This window comes from Aethalodelphis obliquidens, unplaced genomic scaffold (assembly GCF_003676395.1).
Source record: "Aethalodelphis obliquidens isolate GAN/ISIS:26980383/991018 unplaced genomic scaffold, ASM367639v1 scaffold9, whole genome shotgun sequence".
Taxonomy (NCBI): domain Eukaryota; kingdom Metazoa; phylum Chordata; class Mammalia; order Artiodactyla; family Delphinidae; genus Aethalodelphis; species Aethalodelphis obliquidens.
The window spans coordinates 24,130,541-24,156,211 of NW_020837953.1; the positions used below are offsets into that span (position 1 = coordinate 24,130,541).

Here is a 25,671-nt window from a genome sequence, read left to right on the forward strand (position 1 = left end):
CCTTTTTATGGTAATAGTGAGCAATTAAGAGGTCACATTAAACATCTTGGTGTGTCTATTATTACCTAGCAAAATAATATTAACATAGTACTCAGGAGATATTGATAGATGAAAGTATTGCTTTTCTTTTTCTTTTTCTATTTTTAATATAAAATATCACATATTTACTAGAGTGTCACTAAACAAATTATAAAGTGAATATCCACATAACCAACATTCATGTCAAGAACTAAATATTGCCAGCATCCTAGAAACCTCTTCCCTATCCCTTTCCCAACCTTAACTTCCCCTCTCTCTGCTAGAGGTAACCAAAATCCTGGCTTTTATGGTAATCACTTCTTTTTCTTTATAGAATTACAACATAAGTACAGATCACTAAGGACCACAATTTAGTTTTCCTAGTTCTTGAATGTTATGTAACTGGAAACATAAAGCATGTAATCTTTTTGAGTCTTTTGCTAAACACTGTTTCTAACTAATCTATATTAATTAAATGTAACTGGTTTCTTCATTTTCATTGCTCTAACACTCTGTTGAAGAAATACACAATTTATCCACTCTGATGTTGATGGACAGGGAATTCCCTTGCAGTCCAGTGGTTAGGACTGGGAACTTTCACTGCCAGGGGCCCAGGTTCAATCCCTGGTCAGGCAACTAAGGATCCCAGGCATAAGCTGCCCCACAGCAAAAACCAAAACCAAACAAAAAACCAGAAAAACCTGATTATTAATGTTGGTGGACAGTTTATGCTGGCACTTTCCTTTGGTTATTAGAATAAGGTTATGAATATTCTTATAGCCTTTTTTTTTTTTTTGGCTGCACCACGCAGCATGCGGGATCCTAGTTCCCTAACCAGAGATCTAACCTGTGCCCCCTGCAGTGGAAGAGTGGATTCTTAACTGCTAGACCACCAGGGAAGTGCCTAGGTGGCCTTCTTGATATACGTAAACACGTATATTTCTCTAGTAGAAAAGGCAATATCTGAGTAGAACTGCTGAGTCATTAGGGATGCGTATCTCTGACTCTCCTAGATAATGTCAAACTCTTCCAAAGTGGTTTTAACAAATAACTCTCCCACAAGCAGCATTTAAGAGTCACTGTCGTGACAAATTTTCACCATTAGTATCGTTAGACTTGAATTTTAGCCCTTCTGGTGGATGTGTAATGATATCTCAGTTCAAGAAAAAAAACAATTTGAGGTATAACTTACATACAATAAAATGCATTTCAATTGTAAAGGTCAATGATTTTGACAAACGTATATACATCTATGGTATTACCACCCCAATTAAGACAGAACCTGTCATCACCCCAGAAAGTACTTTCCTGCCCCTATGCAATCAGCTTCTGTCACATCTGCCACAGGCAAGCACTGATCTGATTCGTTTCATAATAGAATAAATGGTTCCAGAATTTCATATAAATGGAATTATACTGTATACACCACTTTGTCTAGCTTTTTTGTACATCTTACTTGAGATTTATCCATACCATTGTATAAATTAGTAGTTAGTTCTTTTTAGCTGCTGGGTAGTATTTCATTGTATAAATAAATCACAACTTGTTTCTCAGTTCACTCGTTGCTGGGCATTTGGGTTGTTTCCAGTTCCTAATTATTATGAACATGTAAACATATATGCACAAATCTTTGTATGGACCTATTTTTTCATTTCTCCTGGGGAAAGACCTAAGAATAGAACTGGTAGGACACATGGCAAGAAAATGTTTAAATTTAAAAAAATCTGCCAAGGGCTTCCCTGGTGGCACAGTCGTTAAGAATCCACCTGCCAATGCAGGGGACACAGGTTCGATCCCTGGTCCGGGAAGATTCCACATGCTGCGGAACAACTAAGCCTGTGCGCCACAACTACTGAGCCTGTGCTCTAGAGCCCGCGAGCCGCAGCTACTGAGCCCACGTGCCACAACTACTGAAGCCCACGCGCCTAGAGCCCGTGTTCCGCAACAAGAGGAGCCACCGCAACGAGCCCCTGCTCGCTGCAAATGGACAAAGCCCGTGCACAGTAACGAAGACCCAATGCAGCCAAAGATAAATAAATATTAAAAAAAAAAAGAATCTGCCAAAATATTTTTCAAAGTGGTTGTACAATTTTATACTCCTACCATTTCTGATTGCTCCACATCCTTACCAACACTTAGTATTGCCAGTCTTTTTGATTTAGCGAATCTAGCAGGTATGAAGTGATATCTCACTGTGGTTCTTACCTGCATCTTCCAGATGACCAATGATGTTTAGCATCTTCTCAAGTGCTTACTGGCCATTCCCATAATCTTTTGCGAAGTGTCTGATTTTGACCACTTTTTAAAATTGTCTGAGTTGTGCAAGTTTCTCATATATTCTGGACACAAATCTTTTGTTTAGGATATGTTATGCAAATATTTTCTCCCAGCAGTAGCTTGTCTTTTCATCTTCTTAACAGTGTTCTTAAGAGAATGTGTTCATTTAGATGAGGTTTCCAACATATTAAGAAATCTTTGTCTATTCCAAGGACATGAATATTTTTCCTCTTTTCTTACAAATTTCTCAGTTTTAATGGTTTTTTTTTTGTACAAATACTCAGCTGTTCTAGCATCGTTTATTGAGAAGACTATTCTTTCCCCATTGAATGTTGGCCCCTTTGTCAAATATCAATCAACCACGTAAGTGGGTCTATTTCTAGCTATTTCTAGCTATTCTAATCACTTCTTAGCCTTTTGGCTAAGATCAAGTGTAGTATCTATAGCTATCATGTAAACTGATTTGTATGTCCATCTTTAACCCCAATATCACAGCTTTGATTACTGTAGCTTTATAGCATGTCTTCAAATCAGGGATTATGAATCCTCCAACTCTGTTCCTCTTCAAAATGGTTTTAGCTATTCTAGGTTCTCTGCATTTCCACATAAATCTTAGAATCAGCTTGTCAATTTATATTATAAAAAAAAAAACAAAAAGAAAGCCTGGTGAGATTCTGGGATTGTGTTGAGTCTACAGATCAATTTGGGGATAATGGACATCCTAAGAATTTGAGGCTTCTGGGCCAAGAACATGGTATCTCTGTTTATTTATATCTTCCTATCTTTGTCAGGAATGCTTTGTAGCTTTCAGTGTAGAGGGCTTGTACATCTCTTTTAAAATCTATTCCTAAATATTATTATTATTATTTTTTTGCGGTACACGGGCCTCTCACTGTTGTGGCCCCTCCCGTTGCGGAGCACAGGCTCCGGACGCGCAGGCTCAGCGGCCATGGCTCACGGGCCCAGCCGCTCCGCGGCACGTGGGATCCTCCCGGACCGGGGCACGAACCCATGTCCCCTGCATCGGCAGGTGGACTCCCAACCACTGCGCCACCAGGGAAGCCCTACATTTTTTGATATTATGAATGGTACATGTGTTTTTCACTTTTCTAATTGTTGAATGCTGGGTATTATTTATTATACTGCTAGTATTTTCTTTTTGTATATGCAACTAGTGTCTTGTAATCTTGCTAAATTCATCTATTAATTCTAGTAGGATTTGGTTTTTTTTGGTAGATTTCTTAGGATTTTTTACGTAAACAATTATGTCTTCTGCAAACTGAGATAGTTGTATTACTTCCTCTACAATATTATGCCTTTATTTTTCTTGGACCACCAGCACCATGTTAGAAGTAGTGAGAGCAAGTATTCTTGCCTTCTTCTTAATCTTATGGCAAAATCATTCACACTTTTTATCATTTAGTATGATGATGCCTGTATGTTTTTCTAGATGCTTAGATCAGGCTGAATAAGTTTCCTTTTACTGCTAGTCTGTTACAAATTTTTATCATGAAAATGTTAAAATGTGTCAAATGATTTCTTCTGTCTGTTGAGAGGATTACATTGTTTTTGTCAGGTGTCAGATTCCGGGGTATACTAGCCTCATAAAATTGAGTTGTAAAGCCTTTCTTCTTCTTCTGTTTTCTGAAAGAATTTGTGAAAGATTGGTATTATTTTTCCTTAAATGTTAGATAAAATTCAGCAGCAAAATGATTTGGGACTGGAGTTTTCTTTGTTAGAAAGAATTATGGATTTAATTTCCTTAATAGATACAAGGCTATTCCAATTTTCTTTGAGCCAATTTTTGTAAAGTTGTGTTTCATTTATCAGATTAATTGGCATAAATTTGTTCCTAACATTCCCTTATTAATCTTTCAGTTCTGAAGGATCTTTAGTGATAACCCCTTCTTTCATTCCTGACACTAGTAATCAGTTTTATTTTTTTATTTTTCTTGATTAGCCTTGTTAGGAGTTTAAAATTTTTATTAGCTTTTTAAAAGGAATTAACTTTTGGTTTCATTCACTTTCTATATTGTTTTTCTATTAATTTTTGCTCTGATCTTTATTATTTCTTACCTTCTACTTACTTTGGGTTTAATTTGTTCTTATTCTAGCTTAAGATAGAAAGTGTGTGTGCTAGCCTGCCTCCAAAGACGGTCCCTAATAATAAGTCTTGCCTCATGGGATTTCCACGTTTGTGTCTCTCCTACACTGAATATAACTGGTTTATATAACTAATAAGACATTACAAAACTGGCAGAATATAGTTTTCAATGCTAGGCCTTAATGTCATTACAGCTTTTGCCTTGCTCTATCATGGATTACTTGCTCCAGAGGAAGCCAGCCACAATATCATGACAACACTTAACCAGCCCTGTTGAGAGGTCCAGATGGCAAGAAACTAGGCCTCTAGCACAAACTTGTTACTGAGTTTTACAGATGTAAAACAAGACTTAACCATCCATTTAAACATTCATCAAGTACCTACCATATCAGGGACTCTTTTGTGGGTTGGAATTTAAAGATGACTCAGACAAAGCCTCTGCCTTTTAAGGACAGATCCTGGGTTAGGATGGCAGAGGAACCACAAGCAGCTCATTTCATTCTTTCCTCAAACTCCACTATAGCCATGGTAAGGAATTAAAAGAAAGAAAGAAAGAAAGAAAAAAGACATAAACCTAGAAGGAAGGGAGAACAGAAAACAGAAAATGCACCAACATTTTAGAAGATGAAAAGCGAGTAGACAAGTTGTAACTGACATAGCAGATAGAATCCTCAGAAGGCGTGAGAAATGGCAGTGCTAGGTACCTCTGAAACCGGTGATAAAAGGATGGGGGTAGTGCAGAAAAATGAAGAGGAAAGCTGTTTGAGAAGCAGGTAGAATCCTAGATCCCTTGTTCAGCTCCATTCACATTGCGGAACAACTGCCTCGTCTTTATCCTGGCATAAACTGTAGGTGTATTCTCTGGAAAAAGTAAAAGACTTTTGGAGGGAGGATGTCAGGCACAATTAAGGGCACAGGACTGTACCCAAAACAAGGAATTAAGTAACTATAAATATTAAATGCTGAATGCAGACATTCCCCAAGCCAGAATCCCCAACTTGGCTTCCAGATCGCAGGTAATGAAGACTATTACCCTTCAAGCAGGAGGTTTGGAGGGCTCATCTTTGGGTAATTTGACCAGGTAAGACCTAAGGATAAACTAACATTATAGGTTCCCCAACATCAGCCCAATCAAATCACCCTATGATAAAGCTCAAAGTAAACAGGCTCCACTGATGAATTCAAAGCATCTAGTCAGTGTTTTAGAGTCCCAATGCATCATGAATAAATAATCAAGGATACTATGTGCTTGAAGGAAGCTTCCAAAATGGAGGATAATGATCAAAACAAACAAACAAACAAAAAAAGAATTTGGAGGAAGCATAAGCATGTGTAAGAAAAATAATACCCCAAAATAAATGATCTACAGTGAGCTTAGAGAAGATACTACCATATATGAAACAAGAATAGTATGCTACTATAAAATAACATTCAGGAAATAAAAAAGAACGAATAGAAATTTTAAAAAGCGAAGGGGGTTAGAAAATGAAGGTAAGGAAATTTTCCAGAAAGTAATACAAGGGAAACAAAACCTCACTAAAGCTATTTAAAAAGTGGAGCACCACTTTCAAATTTATGAAGGAAAATTATTTCCAACCTAGAAACCTAGCTGAACTTTCATTTAGGTTTGTTGATACATTTTCCAATGTGTAAGGCATCAAAAAATTTTGCCTCCTGTGTACCCTTTTCTCATGAAACTTCTAAAAAAGGGGGGAGGGGTAGGAAGGGATACAGATAGTGAAGTTTGATCCCAAGAGGACAGCTGTGCACCAAATATGAACATACTCTATCAGACTGAAGCAGTATGGGTCAAGAAACAGATTTGATTAGACTGTCACTGAAATTCCTGATGCCATTATACTCTTTTTCTAATGTGAGGATAGACTAGACAAGCCTGATACAGGTATCTTTACTTGGCTGAGCTTGACCAGTGCTGATAAAGTTCCTGCCCTGTTGCCTGACCCTTTCACCCTAAAGAAATATTCTGCTTTGATCTACTTCTGAGGACTAATTTGAATACTGTAAAAATCAAATTATTTCTTAACCTTAGGGATCTTATACCTGAACTGAAGACAAACATATGAAGCAAGCAACACTAATATTGTGATTAATAAATTACTTATTAGAAATCTGTTTTCCTTGCAAAGGAAGCATATTCAGTGAGAACTTTTGACTCTTAAGCAGCATAAATTATAATTACCAAATTCTACAACCATTTATATATTATGACTACTTTCTTCTAGTAGCAAAATAGTGAATGTTTTATAGAAAGCTACTTTTTACTGAAAAGCACAAAGAAGTAAATAAAGTATATAAAAATAAAAAACATTTCTCAACTCAGATGTCCTGGGTCTGAGATTTGTCTGCCAGGAATCTTGCCTCTTAAAGGATGCAGTAAAGAGCTGTGAATATTAAGGGCATAACCTCTGGAATCAGAAAAATTGACCTCTATCATTTAAATATAATAACTATTGTGCCTCAAATATAGTTATATCTAAATATACCTTTAATAGGTTATATTACATATATCAATACATTAATAAAAATATAAAATACAAACTATGTGACATTTCGAGAGAGAAAGTCACTTTAGAGAAAGTTTAGATTTTGTCTCTAGACTTCAGTTGGGGGTATCACTTAACTCATACAACTGTGATGACGTTCATAGGAGATACAGTTGTCTTTTGGTTCCTTGGGGAGATTGGTTCTAGGACTCCCTTTGGATATCAAAAGTCGGTGGATGCTCAAGTCCCTTATAAAAAAATGACATAATACAGTCGGCCCTCAGTATACATGGTACCCAGGTAACAAGGGCTGACTGTAATTAATGTAAAATGTTTAGCATTCTCCCTGTGGTAAACAAAAATATCTTCAGGGACATACAACTAATAAGTACCAGATTCACTCTTTTTTGGCTGTGTTGCACGGCTTGTGAGATCTTAGTTCCCTGACCAGGGACTGAACCTGCGCCCTCGGCAGTCGAAGTGCGGAATCCTAATCACTGGACCACCAGGGAATTCCCGAGATTCACTCTGATGCTCTTAAAATGCATAATTACAAAAATTAAATGCAAGTTGCAAATGAGTTAGGCCTAAAGGCAGGCCAACCTAAAAAAATATTCTGCATTTCATTGACTCTAAAATGCCAATTATGGTAAGGTACATCAGTATTGTGTGTATCCTAAAAGAGAAATTTGCCAATTCAACTGTGACAAACGATCTACTGCAAGACATCTCCTGATTTCAGAGATAATGAAATGTGAAAAAAAGTTTTTTGTGTGTCTAAGATTGGTAAAATTCATTAAAGTTACATAGTTGAGAGTTAGGATATTAAACACCATGAAAACAATCATTTTGAAGACAAGATTAAGTCACACAATTAGAATTAAATTGCTTGCTTTCTTAAAGTACTATTCCATGCTTATCTCCACCGCAAATTTCACCTAGCTCCCACCTGTCACTTCCTCAGAGAAAAGTTCCTTGAACACGGAGACTAGAATGGATCCCTTTGTTACGCAGTCCCACTGCACTTAGTACTTCCTCGTAGTACTCATTATATTGCTCAATACTAATCTTCTCTGGTTGATTTCAAGTTCAATAAAGACTATTTTGTTCAGTGCAATATACCAAGTGGAAGGGTTGCAAAATCAAAACCACACAAACAAGAAAGGAAATATAAGCAAGTAAGGTGGTCAGTGTAATATTTTCCCTCATTATTTTTCACAGCAGCATTATATATTATTGACGATTTAAAAATAAACTCATTTAAGTGCCTTCTTAGCACAGTAGGCAGCACATCAGTCTCATAAGAATAAACCCGTTTAAAATTTTAGGCTTTGGGACTTCCCTGGTGGCACAGTGGTTAAGAATCCACCTGCCAATGCAGGGGACACGGGTTTGAGCCCTGGTCGAGGAAGATCCCACATGCCGCAGAGCAACTAAGCCCGTGAGCCACAACTACTGAGCCTGAGCTCTAGAGTCCACGAGCTGCAACTACTGAAGCTCACACGCCACAACTACTGAAGCCCACGCATCTAGAGCCCGTGCTCCCAACAAGAGAAGCCACCACAAGGAGAAGTCCGTGCACTGCAACGAAGAGTAGCCCCCGCTCGCCCCAACTAGAGAAAGCTCGTGCACAGCAACGAAGACCCAATGCAGCCAAAAATAAATAAATAAAAGAAAATAAAATTTTAGGTTTTATTTCATTTCATTAAGATAACACAGATCTTTTTGTTTGTTTGCTTCACAGTGGCACCTGAAATTATCTACACACTTTGTTCACACAAATAAACATACTGTCACATGTTTCCTGAAACATGTAGCCTTATAGGTCTATCTCTTCTCCCTATCCCAACCAACCTATTTCATTCCTCTTTCTTCTTTCCTTCCTTCTTCCTAAAGGGAACCACTATACTGAAACTGGTGTGTATTTGTCCCATCTATGTTTTTATGGTTTGTTTTTTTGTTAACATCTTTATTGGAGTAAAATTGCTTTACAATGGTGTGTTAGTTTCTGCTTTATAACAAAATGAACCAGCTATACGTATACATATACACCCATATCTCCTCCCTCTTGCGTCTCCCTCCCTATACCACCCCTCTAGGCGGTCACAAAGCACCGCCATCTATGTTTCAATACTTTTACTGCATTTGTATGTATCCAGTATATACTTAAAAAAAAAAATTCACATAAGTAGTAACATAACCTTTTGCTATTTGATCATCCCCCCAACATTGTTTTCAATAATAATCCATGTTGATATATGTAGACCTGGTTCATTCATTTAACTGTTACATAGTATACCACAATAGAACAATTTATGTACTCATTCCAATGTTTACTTATTCTGTTATTGACAGGAATCAGGCTGTTTCCAATTTTCTGCTATTACAAATAATGTCTCAGTTTTTGCAAGATACCTCTATGGTATATTAAGGGTTTTAAGACATGTTCAATATCATCTTTACTGGATATTGAAAACGGCCTCCAAAGTAGTTGTATCAAATCATACGCCTATAAGCAGTGCATGATACTTCCTTATACTTTATCCTCATCAACATTTGATATAAGACTTAAATTTTTATAAATCTGATAGGTGTGAAATGGTACTGATTTCACTTGCATTTTCCTGATTACTAATGAATTTGAGAATCTGATTTTCTATTGGCCATTTGTGTTTCCTCTTTTGTGAATTACCTTTTTTTTTTTTTAACTGATTGCCTTATATCCCATAAAGCTCTTGGTTATATATGCTTTAATATTCTTCTAGCATTTTAACTTTGTTTATGGTGTATTTATAACAAATAAGTTTTAAATTTTGACAGAGCCAAGCTTACCAGTATTTTCTATTATGATTTATACATTCTACATTTTGTTCAATGTTAGAGATATTCTCTTACTTTTTCTCTGAATGAATCTTATCTTATTTTTTATTTTGGCCACACCACATGGCATATGGGATCTTAGTTCCCCGACCCGGGATGGAACCTGCACACCCTGCACTGGAAGCGTGCAGTCTTAACCACAGGACTGCCAGGGAAGTCCCTGACAGAATTTTAAAGTTTTGCTTTACAAATTTTAGATTACAATCCACCTAGAAATAAATTTGGGATATGATGTGAGATGCGTCTAATTATTTTTTTCATATAGTTAACAACAGCATAAACACCATTTATTAAACATTTTACTCTTTCCTCAGTGATTTGAAATGCCAACTTAATATCAACAAAGTTTCCACACACACACACACACACACACACACACACACACACACACACACACACAGCTTATTTCTAGGCTTTATATTCTGCTTCATTAATCTGTCTGTCCCTGCAGTTTAAAAAGTGTGCTAAAATTGTTACAGTTTCAACATAAGGAGGGCAATTCCTCCCCCTTCACTCTTCTTTAAAATTATATTGATTTTTCATCGTCACTTATTTTTTCCATATAAATCTTAATATTGACTTATCAAGTTTCACTATATACCCAATTGAGATTTTACTTAAAATTGCATTTACAGATTAATTTTGGGAGAATTGACATCTTATCAAACAGAGTCTTCTCAATAAGCCTAATATATTTCTTTCATTCAGATCTTCACTTATATCTTTCAATAAAGTTTTATATTTTAGAGACCTCTCAGAAATCTTTTATTCCTGTGTATCCCCTTTTCAACCCAAACTCTCAATGTCATCACATTTTCTAAAGCTCAGTTAAGACATCATTTACTTCTACAAATATTTTTCTAACTTTCCAGGCTCAATTAGATACTCCTCCTCCATGTTCTTGGTTTTATTTATTCATTCCTTGCTTAATATGACCGAGAGTTGTGCCAGGCATGGAGGTAGACTGGTGAATAAGATGGACAGTCCCTAGCTTCATGGAGCTTTCATTCTAACAGGAGACAAAGAATAATAAACACTTATAATTCAAGGTGACACATGGTATTACAGGGGAAGTATACTGTACTATGGGAATACATAAGAGAAATACCTAACTCAGACTTGGGGGAATGGCTGGATGGGGGGCAAGAAGGGTGTCAAATACCGCTTCTCAAGGAAGTAACATGTAGACTGAAACCTGTAAGAAGAACAGAAGTTAGCAAACACAATAGTGACTAAATATCATAGTACTGACATCCTTGTCTTACTCTTGATTTTACTGGAAAAGCTCCGCTGCTTAACTGTAAAATCTACTCTCTGAATGTGTTTCCTCCCTTGGCTTCCTTGACACCATTTCTTGGCTCTCATACTGCCTGTGATAATCATTAATTGCTCACTGGTTCCTCTTCCTTAAATGCTAGTATTCTCCATGGCTCTATCCTTTTCATTCCTGTTTTCAATCTAAATACTATTTCTAAAGTTTTTCCATTTTCAGAGTTTCAAATATGGATTTATATACTAAGGAGTCCCAAAACTTTTACTTTTAGCTCACACCACTACAGATTTTCACATCTGCATTTCCAACTACATACTAGATGACTCTGTCCATATGTTCCATAGAATCCTCAAGCTTTAGACATATTTACATTTGACATATTTATACATGGTATATACTGCCAGCTAACCAGCAACAGCAGACCTACCTCCCATATTCAGTATTATCATTCGTACCTGGTATGAATGAGTCGCTATTCTGAATGTATGTTGGTGAGTCTGCCCTTCTCGAAAGCTAGTTTATAAAAGCCAGCACAGTTAGCTAGCACAGTCACTGAAGGTTTGGGAATATGAAGGTTGTTTCAAAGACTGAATAATCATAGAATTCTGTAGGCCAGGTATGGGGTTTTGTTTTTTTATTTTTAATATGTCAATTCGGCTAGGCTACTACTTGTCAGTTATTCAATCAAACACTAATCTAGGTATTGCTGTGAAGATATTTTATAGATGTAATTAAAGGGATATTATCCTGGATAATCTGAGTTGGCCTCATTTAGTCAGTTGAAAGGCCTTAAAAACGGGGCTGAGGTATCCCCAAGAGAGAGAAGAAATTCCACCTATGGACAGCAGCTACAGCCCATACCCATGTGTTCTAGCCTGCCCTTCCTGATAGCCTACCCTAAGGATTTCAGACTTGACTAGCTAGCCCCTACAACTGTGTAAGCCCAATCGCTCTCTCTCTCTATGTGTCTCCTACTGGTTCTGCTTCTCTGGTTGAACCTAATACACTAAGATTGTAGCTTTACTTCCAAAAACCATTTCCTTCAAAAACCTAGTAAACCTTCTGGTCTCTTCATTTCCAATCAGTTCCATGTACCAGTAACTATACCCAAAGTTTTTTTCTGGACATGGTTTTTAAACCTATTTTTTCAACTTAATCTTTGTAATATGTTCCTTCCTCTCCATCCCACATTAGACCATCACCATCTCTTACCTGAACTAGTGATTGAAAAAGCCTCCTAACTGGCTTCTCAGATTAGTTTTTTTCTCCTCTATCTATTCTCCACACTGCTGCCAGAGGTCTCTTTCTGGAAAACAAATATGATCATGTCACTATCCTTCTTGAAAACTTTTGAAGTCTTCCTACCTACAGGATAGAGGTAAATTTGTTTTCTATTTCATTATTTTCTGTTTTTAACTCTTATTTCCTTCTATTTTTCTTTGCATTTAATTATGTTATTTTTCTAACTTATTAAGATGAATGTATAGGTAATTGATGCTTTTCTTCTTTTCTAATAGGCATTTAAGGTTTTAAATTCTCTCTAAGCATTGCTTTAGCTAATCATACCAATTCTGATATGTACTATTTTCAATACTCTTCAGTTCAAAATATTTAAAATTTGTGATTTCTTCAACCAATGGGTTATTTAGAAATTATTTTTTAGTAATATCCAAAGCTGAACTTTAAGTTCCAGGAGGAAAATAGCAGCAATTTATTTCCAAAATTTCCCACTTTCCTCCTAGAACTCGATACAGAGCAACAAAGATAATGTAAAAAAGAGAGAAAAGAAAAGGAAAAAACATCCTACATCTTCAATGAACCTAGGAGACAATAAAAACCTGAAAATGCCAGATTGTAAGTAAATATGGCCCAAAGTACTTGGGACTAGTAGAACCTATGCAAGGGAGAAAGACATGAAAGATGAAAGAAAGCCTAGTGGGGCAAGAGTAAATTTACACTCCAGAGAGAGAGGGTCCTACCCTAAGTGGGAAGTGCAATGTTTAGTTCTGAGATTGAATGGGGGAAATCTCAGAAGGAAGTAGAGAAAGGAGGTGTAGAAAGTGTCATGAGAGTGAGTAGAGGGTGAACTAGAAGTGACAGAGCTCAGATAGGATTACCCTTCTAAAACCAAGGCTTGCATTTTTCCTCTGTAATGTCAAACTTGGAGAAAAGTTAAAAGAAGAGTACAGTGAACCACCATGTACTCTTCACAAATTCTCTAATTGCTATTGTTTGAGCAGGCACTTTCAAAGGCAGGAGTTGGGCTTCCCTGGTGGCACAGTGGTTGAGAGTCCGCCTGCCGATGCAGGGGACACGGGTTCGTGCCCCGGTCCGGGAAGATCCCACATGCCGCGGAGTGGCTGGGCCGGTGAGCCATGGCCGCTGAGCCTGCGTGTCTGGAGCCTGTGCTCCACAATGGGAGAGGCCACAACAGTGAGAGGCCTACATACCGCCAAAAAAAAAAAAAAAAAAAAAAAAAGGGCAGGAGCTGAATTCCCCTGGTAGCAGAAACTCCTTAAACATATATTACTCAGAGGCAAAAGAGATGTGATTTATTTTGAAGAAAGAACCCATCAGAACAACAGAGGACAGAGGCCTTGAGCAGAGAAACCTGGAAAACCACCTTGCTCCTAATGTCCTGTCCCACCTCCCTCTCCCACTCCAGTCTCTTCTAATAGGTGGTTTGGGAAAACTCATCTCATTCAAATACGAATAACAAAAGTGATAAGTATCCATACAAAAATACCATTTAAAAAATGTAAAAAAGCAGCACAACATCCGTGACAAAGAAAACTCAACAGAAAATACCACCACGAAGTAGATAAAAAATTATAACACTACTTTTTAACATGAATTCAAAACTTCTTAATGCAGCTATGAAGAAAGATCTCAGAGCAGAAATTTAAGAACTAAGGGGAAAGACAAACAGTTAAGAGAAGATGAAATAAGCACTGAGAACTCATGAAAGAAATGGAAGAAAAAGACTTTTTCAAATTCAAAAAATGAAGACTGAGCAAATGGTAAAAATTATATCACAAAAGGCACAGTAAGGAGCAAGTAGGATGGAATTTTTTTTAAAAGAAAATAAAATGACAGATTAAAAAAAAAGATAAAAGAGTTGAACCTACATTTTCAAAGGGAATCCCATGTTTTAAATAAAACTGACCCAAAATGCTCAACACTGAGAAAAAAATCTAGTAAAATAATTGTAAAAAATATTTTCAGCAACCAGACAAAAAAAGCAGGTCCCTTCTAGGGAAAAGAAAATCTGCTGACATCATATTTCTCTATTGAACATTCACTGTGAGAAGACAGTGGGAAAATACCTTTAAGAAACTCAAGAAAGTGTCATTCAGATATACCATAATGGAAAAGAATATTAAAAAAAAAAGCATGTCTCTACGTGTAGAACTGAGTCACTTTGCTGTGCAGCAGAGACTGCCACAACATGGAAATCAGCTATACTTCAATAAGAAAAAATTGAATGAAAAAAAAGTGTGGTTCAATCATTTTATGTCTAGCCAAGCAGTCCTTCAGGAAAAAGGCTATAGACAAATGGTTTTCAATATGCAAAAACTCAGCTCTTACTCATATGAGCCCTTCCTGAAGTAACAACTTGAGGACAAACTGCAACCAAGAGATGACAGGAAAAATTTTAGCAAAAGGACTTGCAGTTAGCACCAACACATATAACTGTAGATTTAAGCTGAAAACGAATGAATATACAGGTGACAGAATGGAATGTAACTGTTAACATGCTCAAAAAACACTGGAACAGTAATATATACAAATAAATGAATAACAGAAAAATCATAAAAAGTAGCATAAACTCACTGATTTCACTCTACAGTAATAGACAGGAATCAAAGTTGAAAGTCAAGTAGTATAAATTTAAGCAAAATCATAACAACAATAAAATAATGCTATATTGGCTAAAACTAGTTAAAAAAGGAGAGGGAGGAAAGAAGGGAAGGAAAAGAATAAAGCTAATATAAATGTTACTGATTAAGGAAAGCAAAAGATACTGTTTTAAAGAGAGGGAAAGATGATTATTATATGAAGGTAACCACTGATGAGAAAAAAAAAAAATCTTTCCTAATAACAGAACTAGCATTTAAAAAGCACAGAAAACATACCACATGGATTATAATCCTTTTGTTAGACAATGTAGACTTTTGGCCCAAAAGTACAAAAAAAGTCACTTTATCATTGTAAAGGGTATAAATCAATGAAGAATACAGATAGGTGTACATATGCTCCCAATACTATAGCAGCAACATCATGAAAGTGGAAATATAAGAAGAAATAGAAACACAATAGGAAATTTAAATTTATTTCTCCCATCTGAGACAAGTAAACAAAAATAAATAAGGAAATAGATGATCTAAACAACATAATCAAAATTGAAGTGCTGATGAATATTCATTTAACTCTATCCTAAAAATTGATTATATCTTATTTTCAAATAGCTATTGAACTTTCATTCACAAAATCTGACCATATATTAGGTTACTAAAAAAAAAAAAACCCTCAACAAATTCTAAAAACAGAAATACAAACCACATTTTCTGATTAACAGCAAAATGAAACTAGAAATTTATAACACAATCAGAAAATAAAAAGATCTTCAATCTGAAAATTTAAAAAGTCTCTCAAACAACATTTGGATAATATGGGAAATACAAATGAAATCTGTGGTGTTTTGAGAAAATGATATAATAAAAAACTAGGTATTAGAAGTTTTGGAACATAGCTAAAACAGTGATAAGAAGAAAAATAACTGTTCTTTTTGGTTTTTGTTTGTTTTTATTTTTGGCCATGCCACACGGCCTGCAGGATCTTAGTTTCCCGACCAGGGGTCGAACCCACACCCTCAGCAGTGAAAGTGCGGAGTCCCAACCATTGGACCACCAAAGAATTCCCGAAATAATTTTTTTAAATACTTTTTTTAATAAGAAGAAATGAAATTAAATGTTACTAATATAGTTCAAAAAGGAAGGAAAAACAACTAAATTAACTGAAGAAAAGTGGAAGAAAAAATTTATAAAGCTAAAAAGAGAAATTAAGGAGTCAGAAAACAGAAAGCCAGAGAACTAAGAAAAAAATTCAAAAGCTCTTTGGTGGGGGGAGGTGGGGAGAACCCGTTGATTAAACTACTACCTCTCCTAATTAAGAGTAAAAAGAACAAAGCACAAATATAAAAAAGAAACTATGGGGATAAACCACAGAAGTAGACAAAACTGAAAAAAAAAAAAAAAAGGAACTACTTAGTGAAGATACATTAGATATAGATAAAATATATATTTCTAAACAGACTGATTTTTCACAAAATAAATGAAAGATTTAAAAGAGCTACCCACCAAACAAAACAAAACACACCAGGCCACAAGATTTTACAGGGGAATTCTACCAAATCTTAAAAGAGCTGATAATTTCAATACTATTTAAAAACTGTTGTACATTTTAGAAAATGGGAAACTTCTAAATTCTTTATGAAATAAAATATTAATACCAAAACTTGAAAAAGACTGCATAAAAAAAGAGAAGATTGCAGATCAGATCAATCTTACTTTTTGCAATTTGATTAAAAAGGTAAAGCATTAAAAAACAGATTCCAGCATCGCATTAAAATAATCCAAAACCACATGTTTAGTTCAGTGTTTGTTAAAAAAGAAGAGAAATATCATATCATCAGCTCCATAGCCACTAAAAGACATCTGACAAAATTCAACATCCATTCTTGATTAAAAGTACTCAAAATAGGAACCAACAGATGCTCCTAAACATATACATACATATACATATATGTATTTAATGCAGAAACACTGGAAGCATTCCTTCTAAAGTAAGGAATAAAAAGAGGATGCCCACTATTCTCTAATGGTTAACACTGTCCTATCTAATTAGTCAATATAATCTGATAAAAAATATTAGAGGTATAAAAATCCAAAGGAAGACGTAAACCTATCACTATCATAGATGAAATGATTATAACCTAGAAACTGCAAGGAAATCACTTGAAAAGTTAATGGAATTCAATAAGGCAGAGAGAAAAAAGTTACTATACAGAAATTAAATGCCTTCATGTACATAAACAATAACCAGTTAGAATCTATAAACCCATTTAATAGGGAAAAAAGAGAGAGAGGACATATCCAGGAATGATAATAAGAAATGTGCAAATTTTATGTGAGGAAAACTTTAAAACACTCCTGAAGTAAACAAAGGCAATCCTGAACAAATGGAAAGGCATAGTGTTTTCTTGGATAGAAAGACTCACTATCTTAAGACTCAGTAACTTAACTTAAAAATATAATGAGGTCACAGTAAAAGTAACAGTCCATCCTCCCATAACCACTAGTTCTGACAAGGTATTTCTAAAGCTTATATAGTGAGATAAGTAAGAATGGCCTAGAAATCCTGAAGAGAAAAATGAGACTAGCCCTAGAAGATATTAAAATTATAAAAGAAAGGACTGACTGAAACACACAGCCCCACCAAAAGACAACTTTCTACATGACAAAAAGCAAAAACAAGACCACACCAAAGATCAAAAGACAAATAACAACCTAGGGATAATATTTGCAATTCATATCACAAAGGGCTAATCTCCTTGATTTCAGAAAGCTCTCTCAGTAAATAAGACCAAAAATCCAACAGAAAAAAAGGAGCAAAGGACATAAAGAATTAATAAAAAAGAAATAAGGTGGCCCTTACATATGTGAAAAGATGGTCAAATGCAAAATAATAGTACATAAGGAAACTATTTCTTGTAAATCTGATTGACAAAAATCTAGAGTTTGACACCTCTAGTGGCAAAGGTATAGGGAAACAGGTAGTCTCATTTACTGATGCAAAATATTTACAATCTCAGTGGAGGGCAATCTGGCAGTAACAATCAAAATTACAAATATATCTGCTTTTGACCCATCAATCTCACCTCCTGGAATCTATCTTAAAAATAAAAATATATGAATGGGGCTTCCCTGGTGGCGCAGTGGTTGAGAGTCTGCCTGTCATTGCAGGGGACACGGGTTCGTGCCCCGGTCCGGGAAGATCCCACATGCTGTGGAGCGGCTGGGCCCGTGAGCCACAACTACTGAGCCTGCGCGTCTGGAGCTTGTGCTCTGCAACGTGAGAGGCCCGCGGCAGTGAGAGGCCCGCGCACCGCGATGAAGAGTGGCCCCCGCTCGCCGCAACTAGAGAAAGCCCACGCACAGAAAAGAAGACCCAGCACAGCCAAAAATAAATAAATAAATGAATTAAAAAATATATATATATGAATGATGTTCTGAAATGGAAAATAATTAAAAACAGCCCTAGTCTTCCCTGGTGGCACAGTGGTTGCGAGTCCGCCTGCTGATGCAGGGGACACGGGTTCATGCCCCGTTCCGGGAAGATCCCACATGCCGCGGAGTGGCTGGGCCCGTGAGCCGTGGCCACTAAGCCTGCGCGTCCGGAGCCTGTGCTCCGCAACAGGAGAGGCCACAACAGTGAGAGGCCTGCGTACTGCAAAAAAAAACAACAGCCCTAGTATACACCTAAAGATGACTTTAAAAATACATCATCTCGACGTATCCCCACAATGGTAGATGCAGCTGAAAATAATGACAAAACTATGTACTGATCTGGAAAGACCCAGGGATCCTTGGAGGAATGGCTGATTCCAGGTATAGAGGAGGAAATACAGGATGAATCTGGAAAATTCTGCTGTGCCAGAAAGCAAGAAAGCTATCAAAGACTATGAATTATCAACAGGACAATGTGATTTTCCACATAAGAATTCCACCTAATGTAAAAGGAATAACAATTAGAAAAAATACCAGTTTTTCTAGTGAAAAAATGACTAGTGAAATAAATGACTCAGGTAACAATGATCAACGAATGGAATATCAGTGACTGAAAGACCGACTGGGAAATTTACAATGGAGAGATCAGGCCTACTGGTCTCTGAACATACTGATCAATCTTAGTACCACTAAAGTTGGGACCACTATATACTATATGCCTCCTAATATGATACAATACAGAGCATTTATGAATCAGAATTGAATCAAGCTTACAGGGCCAATTTTCATTTTCAGGAAATATAGGGGATAGAGGAAGAAGACAATGACACCACAAGAAAACAAAAGACAAATCCAGATTTTTGGATATTCAACAGGAAAAGTGAAAGTTTCTACAAGTCAATGACATAAAAAAGGAAAAAACAAAACGAAACTAGAGGGAAGGAAATGGGACTACTACATTTTTAAAAGGCATAATAGCCAAATGCGATGTGTGGATCTTGTTTAAATCCTGATTAGAACCAATCAACTATCCCTGAGACTATCAGGGAAATCTGATTATGGACAGAGATTAGAAACTACAAATAAATGATTAAATTTTTTACATATGATAGTGGCATTGTGACTGTGTAAGAAAACATCCATATTTTTAGAGGTGCACACTGTAGTAGGGAAAAAATAACATGCTGTATGGGATTTGATTTAAAATTACTACAGTAGAGGAAGAAATGTACATAGTTTAAGCAAAGGCAGAAAAATCCTGACAATCTGGATATTGGCTACATAGGCAGCAGTTTATCATACTATTCTCTCTACTTTTATATATACTCGAAAATATTCTTAAAAAAAAAAAACACCTAAAAATGAGAATGCAATTAGCACCACATTAAACATCAGTAGTAGGCACAATCTAAGGGTCACCAAGACCAACAGACTTCTCTTCCTTTAAAATATGTATTTCATAATGAAATACTGACTTATATAATTGTTAAGGACAAAAATGAATTATAATTGCTCAGATGATCATGTCAAGGCTTTTACATTTGCTTCCATTTGCTTACTTCATGTTTAGTAGCATTCCAGGACAAGTTCTATATAAAGGATTTCTAAATGAAATACAATAAAAAATAAAGGTTTTTCCAGTTTGTCTTAATATATGTCCAAATATTAATTCAAGACACCAGTACATATAATTACATATAAAATGTACTTATATACAGACACACACACACAGGCCATATAGAAATCAACTACCCAGCACAGAACATGGTTTTAATTCCCTTACCATCAATATTAAGCATCATTTTCCACATGGCAGGCCGAACAGACTGATGGAATCCAAACCAAACTTCCCTGCCCCCTCCCAGAGGGTGGTCATATCCTTCTGGAGCTGAGAAAAAGGAACGCCCCACAGGCGTATATCTACAAAAATTAAAATGGCATGTTCAATCTTTTCCTTCCCATTGAGTATTTAAATCTGCAGAACAGGTGAGTCTAGAGGATATAATCTTAACTTATAGTAATGCCTCTCATTATGAATATATGAAACTAAACATTTTCCAAATTTGTGAAATCAAAAAGCAACCACTCAAAATGAAAAAACACCATCCCTCACTGAAATTCTCTATATTTAAAACTAATATTTGAATAAGATTAAATTTTATTTAAAATAGTTTTAAAAAATAGTTCTAACCTTAGAAAATGCTAAAGAATAAATAATTATTGATCAAAAAGCTACTTCTATAAATGTTGTTTGTAGGACATAATATTTTTCTTTAAAAAGACACACTGATCCTATACATATACAAATAGATATATATATACACATGTGAGATGCTACTGTGATTAAAAAAGTAACAATTTCAACACACTTTGATACTATTATACAAACAATGAAATTACCTTTAAAACACGGTGATTTAACTAAAATACTAAAACTGATAATGTATCAGTTAGTTAAGATTTATAGCTCCTAAGAAAAAGGGTTAGACATTTTTTTCTGAAAAAAATAGCTACGCTAATGATGTGCATTTACTTTCACAAGTCAGAGAATTTTATGTAACTTACTTCTCTCAATGAATTTGTATGCATGCTATTCTTCAACTACGATAATCAAAATATACAACATCTGAAGGTTAACCAAAGGAAGACTGCACAACCTACTTTTGGGAAGAAAGCTTTCACACTTAAAACCTAAAGAGGAAAAAAAAGCCAGAAGCACCCACTTCATGGAGGGCAGATGTCGTAGCACCACATCAACGGCATGGACAGGATTAGTGCTGATTGGCTTGTCTAATTCCAGTGGCTCTGGCAAGGTCCGTCCTGTCAGTACTTCATGTAGTAGGTGCCAACTCACCCGAGAGACAAATTTGATTGACACCTTGAAAGGTCGATCTTTTCCACCTTCCCCAGGTAAAGTAACATCTAAATCTACCTGTTGATGGGAGAAGAGTCAACTGGTAAAAGTTTTAAAAGATAAATACAATAATTTTTAACTGATACAAATATTTAAGAGAAAACAAGGCAAATATAAAAAAAAAAACAATCTCAATGTGAAATCGATAGACTAAAATGTAAATAAGTTATTTATGCCAGCATTCTTTGTCATTGCAAAATATGGAAATTACCTAAATGACCATTTAGGCAGATATAAAAAAAAAAGGTAACGGAACTGCTATGGAATAATTTCCAAGCTACACTGTTATGTGAAAAAAAGCAAGTACAAGAGATTACAAATAGTATGCCATATTTTATGTGAGAAAGGGGGAAATGGAAAAATATTCATATATCTGCTTATTTTTGTAAAAAGAAACACAGAAAGCATGAATCAGAAACAACAAAAAAAAGGGGTTACTTTCAAAGGATATGAAAGAACAGATTGGAAGAAATAAAGGAAGGATTAACAATTCTGAGTATATTTTTCAGCTTAGTTTTGACTTTTGGAAGCATGTTAAATTAAGTTCTATAACATTAAAAAAATAAAAATAAGATCAACAAGGATGGAGAGAAAAAACTAAAACTGAATAAATACAAAATCAAATGAAACCAAATGCATTTCAAACAAATAACATAGCCAGATTGAAAGAATATTAAAAAAAAAAAAGAAAGAAAGAAAGAAAAGAAAACACTAATTCAGGTAACTCCTGAACATAATATATTTTGACTATACTCTTGGTTAGGGGTGTGGAGGAGGGGTGGGTGGGAAAGAACTGCATACAAAATAAAACCTTAAACTCTTACTACTATGTTTGTTTTCTGTAGTGATATAGTGTAGTAATTCAGAAACTATTTTATATGTACTGTAGGACTGAACAAATAAGTAAAAGTGGTAATATTTTGGAGAGTCAGGGGTTTAAAGGAGAAGCAAGACACAAATATGCAATGTAGGGAGTAAAGGAAGAATCCTTTTGGGATAGACTAGAACTGGAAGAATCAGTTTGAATTCATGATTTCCAATAAACATACTGTACAATATTGCATACAATAAGTGGTACTTGCAGGATACATATGTTAGGTTTATTATATGAATGTAATATTTATTATCTGTTTTGTTTATCTATTTACTTATTTATGTATTTATATTTTCTATCTCTGTCCATTGAAAGGGCTTATAAGCACATATACCCCGGCAGCAATGAGCACATCCAGTACCCAGATTTTGGTTTCTAAATTGTATTCCCTAACTAAAAGAAACCAGTGTACCTTTGAGATATGGCTGGTTGCAGGACTACAGCAGGGAAAACACAAGATGAACCTGGAACATCTTGTGCCCAAAAGTAAGGAAATACTCAAAAAAAAAAAAAAGATGTGTCATGACAAAAGCACACAGGAACCAACTTAAAGGGGCTGCCACAGGCAAAATCTGGGACAATTTGGGCAAATAAATAAGGATAAAGAACTAGAAGAGATGAAAATGTGCTCCCTTACAGTAGAATAACAATGATTAATGTAGAAGGAATGACAGAATTAGAAAATCACCATTACTACATAATAATAAACCTTCCAAGCAAGAATCATCAGCTACTAAAAAAGTCTAAAGAGAAATGGGATTCTTAAAAGTATCTCCCTTACAAAAATTAAAAACTTTGGTGCATCAAAGGACACAATCAACATAGTGAAAAGGCAACCTATGGAATGTGAGAAAATATTCCAAAACATATATCCCATGAGAATACATAAAGAATTCCTAAAACTCATCAACAGCAACAAAATCAAATAACCCAATTAAAAAATGGGCAAAGAAGCTGAATACATATTTCTCCAAAGATGATACACAAAAGGCCCATAAGCATATGAAAAGATGCTCAACATTATTAGTCATTAGGTAAATAAAAATCAAACCCACAATGAGATATTACCTCACACCCAACAGGATGACAACTATCGAAAATTCAGAAAACAACGAATGTTGGCAAGGGTGTGAAGTATTTGGAACCCTTGTCCACTGTTTGTAGAAACATAAAATGGTATAGTCACTATGGAAAACAGTATGGTGGTGTCCCAAAACACTAAAAATACAATTATCATTTATATGATCCAGCAACTCCACTTCTAGGTATATACACAAGAGAACTGAAAGCAGGCATTAGAAGAGAGATTTATACACCCATGTTGCATTATTGCATTATTTTCAATAGCCAAAAGGTGTTCATCAGTGGATGAATGGATAAACAAAATGCGGTATATACATTCAATGGAATATTATTCAACCTTAAAAAGGAAAGAAATTGTGACACACGTGACAACATGAATGAACCTTGAGGACATTATGCTAAGTAAAATAATCCAGTCACAAAAGGACAAATACTGTATGGTTCCACTTATACGAGGTCCCTAGAGTAAATCTATGTTCAAATGGGAAAGCAACCCGAGTGTCCATCAACAGATGAACGGATAAGTAAAATGTAGTATACACATACAATGGAATACTATTCAGCCTTAAAAAGGGAGGAAATTCTGACACATGTCACAACATGGATTAACCTTGAGGATACTATGCTAAGTGAAATAAGCCAATCACAAAAGACAAAACACTATGATTCCACTCATATGAGGTACTAAGAGAGGTCAAATTCATAAAGACAGAAAGTAGAATGGTGGTTGCCAGGGCCTGAGGGGAGGGAAGATGGGGAGTTAAGTGTCTAATGTGTACAGAGTTACAGCTTTACAAGATGGAGATGGATGATGGTGATGGTTGTAAATGTACTTTGACACTGAACCATACCTTAAAAATGGCTCAAATGATAAACTTTATGTTATGTGTATTTTACCACAATTAAAAAAAATACGATCTCCCCACAAAAGAAAGAAGAATAACTCGAAAGGAGAAACTTGGCAGATACCAACTTAACCAAGTGATCGAAGTTAACATCACCGTTAATGGAACAAATACATATTATGTGCCTCCTGATACGATGCACTATTAAGGAAAGAACACTTACGTAATATTCCTGCCAAAAAAGCTTACTCAGAATCTAACCAAAAGGAAGCACCAGAAAAACACAGAGGGACATCCTACAAAATAACCTGCCTGTAATCTTCAACCATGTTAATGTCATAAAAGAAAAAAAAAAAAAAGCCTGGGAAATTGTTCCAGAATAAAGAAGACTAAAAAGACGTAACATCTAAATACATTCAGGAACCTGGATTGGATTCTGTACTAAAGGGAAAAAAAAATGCTGAAGGACATCATTGGAATAAATGGCAAAAATGGAATAGGGGCAGATTAGACAAAAATATATCAATGTAAAATTTAGGGAAGTTGGTAACTGTACTATGGTTTTTATCCTTGCTCTTAGGAAAAACACATTAAAGGGCATAATGTATAAAACCTACTCTTGAATGGTCCAGGAAAAAATAAGTATGTATATGTATCTCTATATATAGCTGTCTCTATAGATACAAAGAAAGTAAAAGAGAAAGGAAAGAGAATGATAAAACAAATGTGGCAAACTTTTAAGAACACTGATGAATCTGGGTATACATGAGTTCTCTGCATGATTCTTACAACTCTTCTTTGAGTTTGAAATTATTTCAAAATAAAAAGTTAAAATGGATAAATGATACATATACAGACTACAATAAAATGGCAATAAGTGCATTTAAAAGACATTGCAAAAGTATAGCTTTCTGATAAAGGAATGCATCTTACCCCTGTAGTTGCCACAGGAAGTGGATTGGCTGTGTAAAGGCTTCTTTTTCCATCATAAACTGGTCTACGGTCCCCAAATATAGTTACTTTAAAATGCTGAACCATTGAGTCAACCACCTCCCTAAAAAAGGGAAAAAATGCATTCATATAATCCTCTGCATGATGAAATACAAAAATCTTACCTAAAGTAATTTCTTACACTATTTAAAGCTGTCCAAATTCTAAAAGATAATCATACATGGTAAAGATTTTGCTTTCAGGACCATGGCTTAGGATACCAGAAAGATTGATTTCTGGAAGGGATGATATGAATTTCACAAAAGACAGAGAAGAATGAATCCAGTGAATTACTTAATCATTTTGGGACACAGTTGACCTGCAAAATATTATCCTTATAAACTGATCCAAAATCCCTTTCACCATCTCTAAGCACTACCTGACACATTCACCTCTCTTTATCAAAGAATATGATGCTCTTTCCTTTGTGCTCAAATAGCACCTAGTACATATATCTATTAGAACACTTTCTTCACTGTATTATAATTATTATTATATACTTCACTTCTACTAGACTGTGAGATTTTAAGAGCAATAAACACACCTGTATCCTGTACCCGCCCCATTCCTCTACCCACCCATTCTTCCAATGGTATCTAGCCAGTAAGGATATTTTGAAA

The 25,671-nt window shown here is 35.4% G+C and overlaps 1 protein-coding gene and 1 pseudogene across 5 annotated transcripts in view; one reads left to right on the forward strand and one right to left on the reverse strand.

Annotated features, from left to right (window-relative positions):
* The window catches only part of AGO3 (argonaute RISC catalytic component 3), a 127,738-nt gene that overhangs the window by 63,923 nt on the left and 38,144 nt on the right, over nucleotides 1-25,671 (reverse strand). Inside the window, exons 3-5 of one of the 5 annotated variants that reach the window (XM_027109112.1) lie at nucleotides 24,995-25,115; nucleotides 21,069-21,277; nucleotides 20,129-20,265 (exon numbers count right to left, since the gene is read on the reverse strand). In XM_027109112.1, coding sequence (XP_026964913.1) covers nucleotides 20,129-20,265; nucleotides 21,069-21,277; nucleotides 24,995-25,115 — 467 coding nt within the window. The other 4 variants (XM_027109113.1, XM_027109117.1, XM_027109114.1 and 1 more) reach the window with 4 other exon arrangements.
* On the forward strand, nucleotides 2,697-2,775 carry LOC113622497 (uncharacterized; annotated as a pseudogene).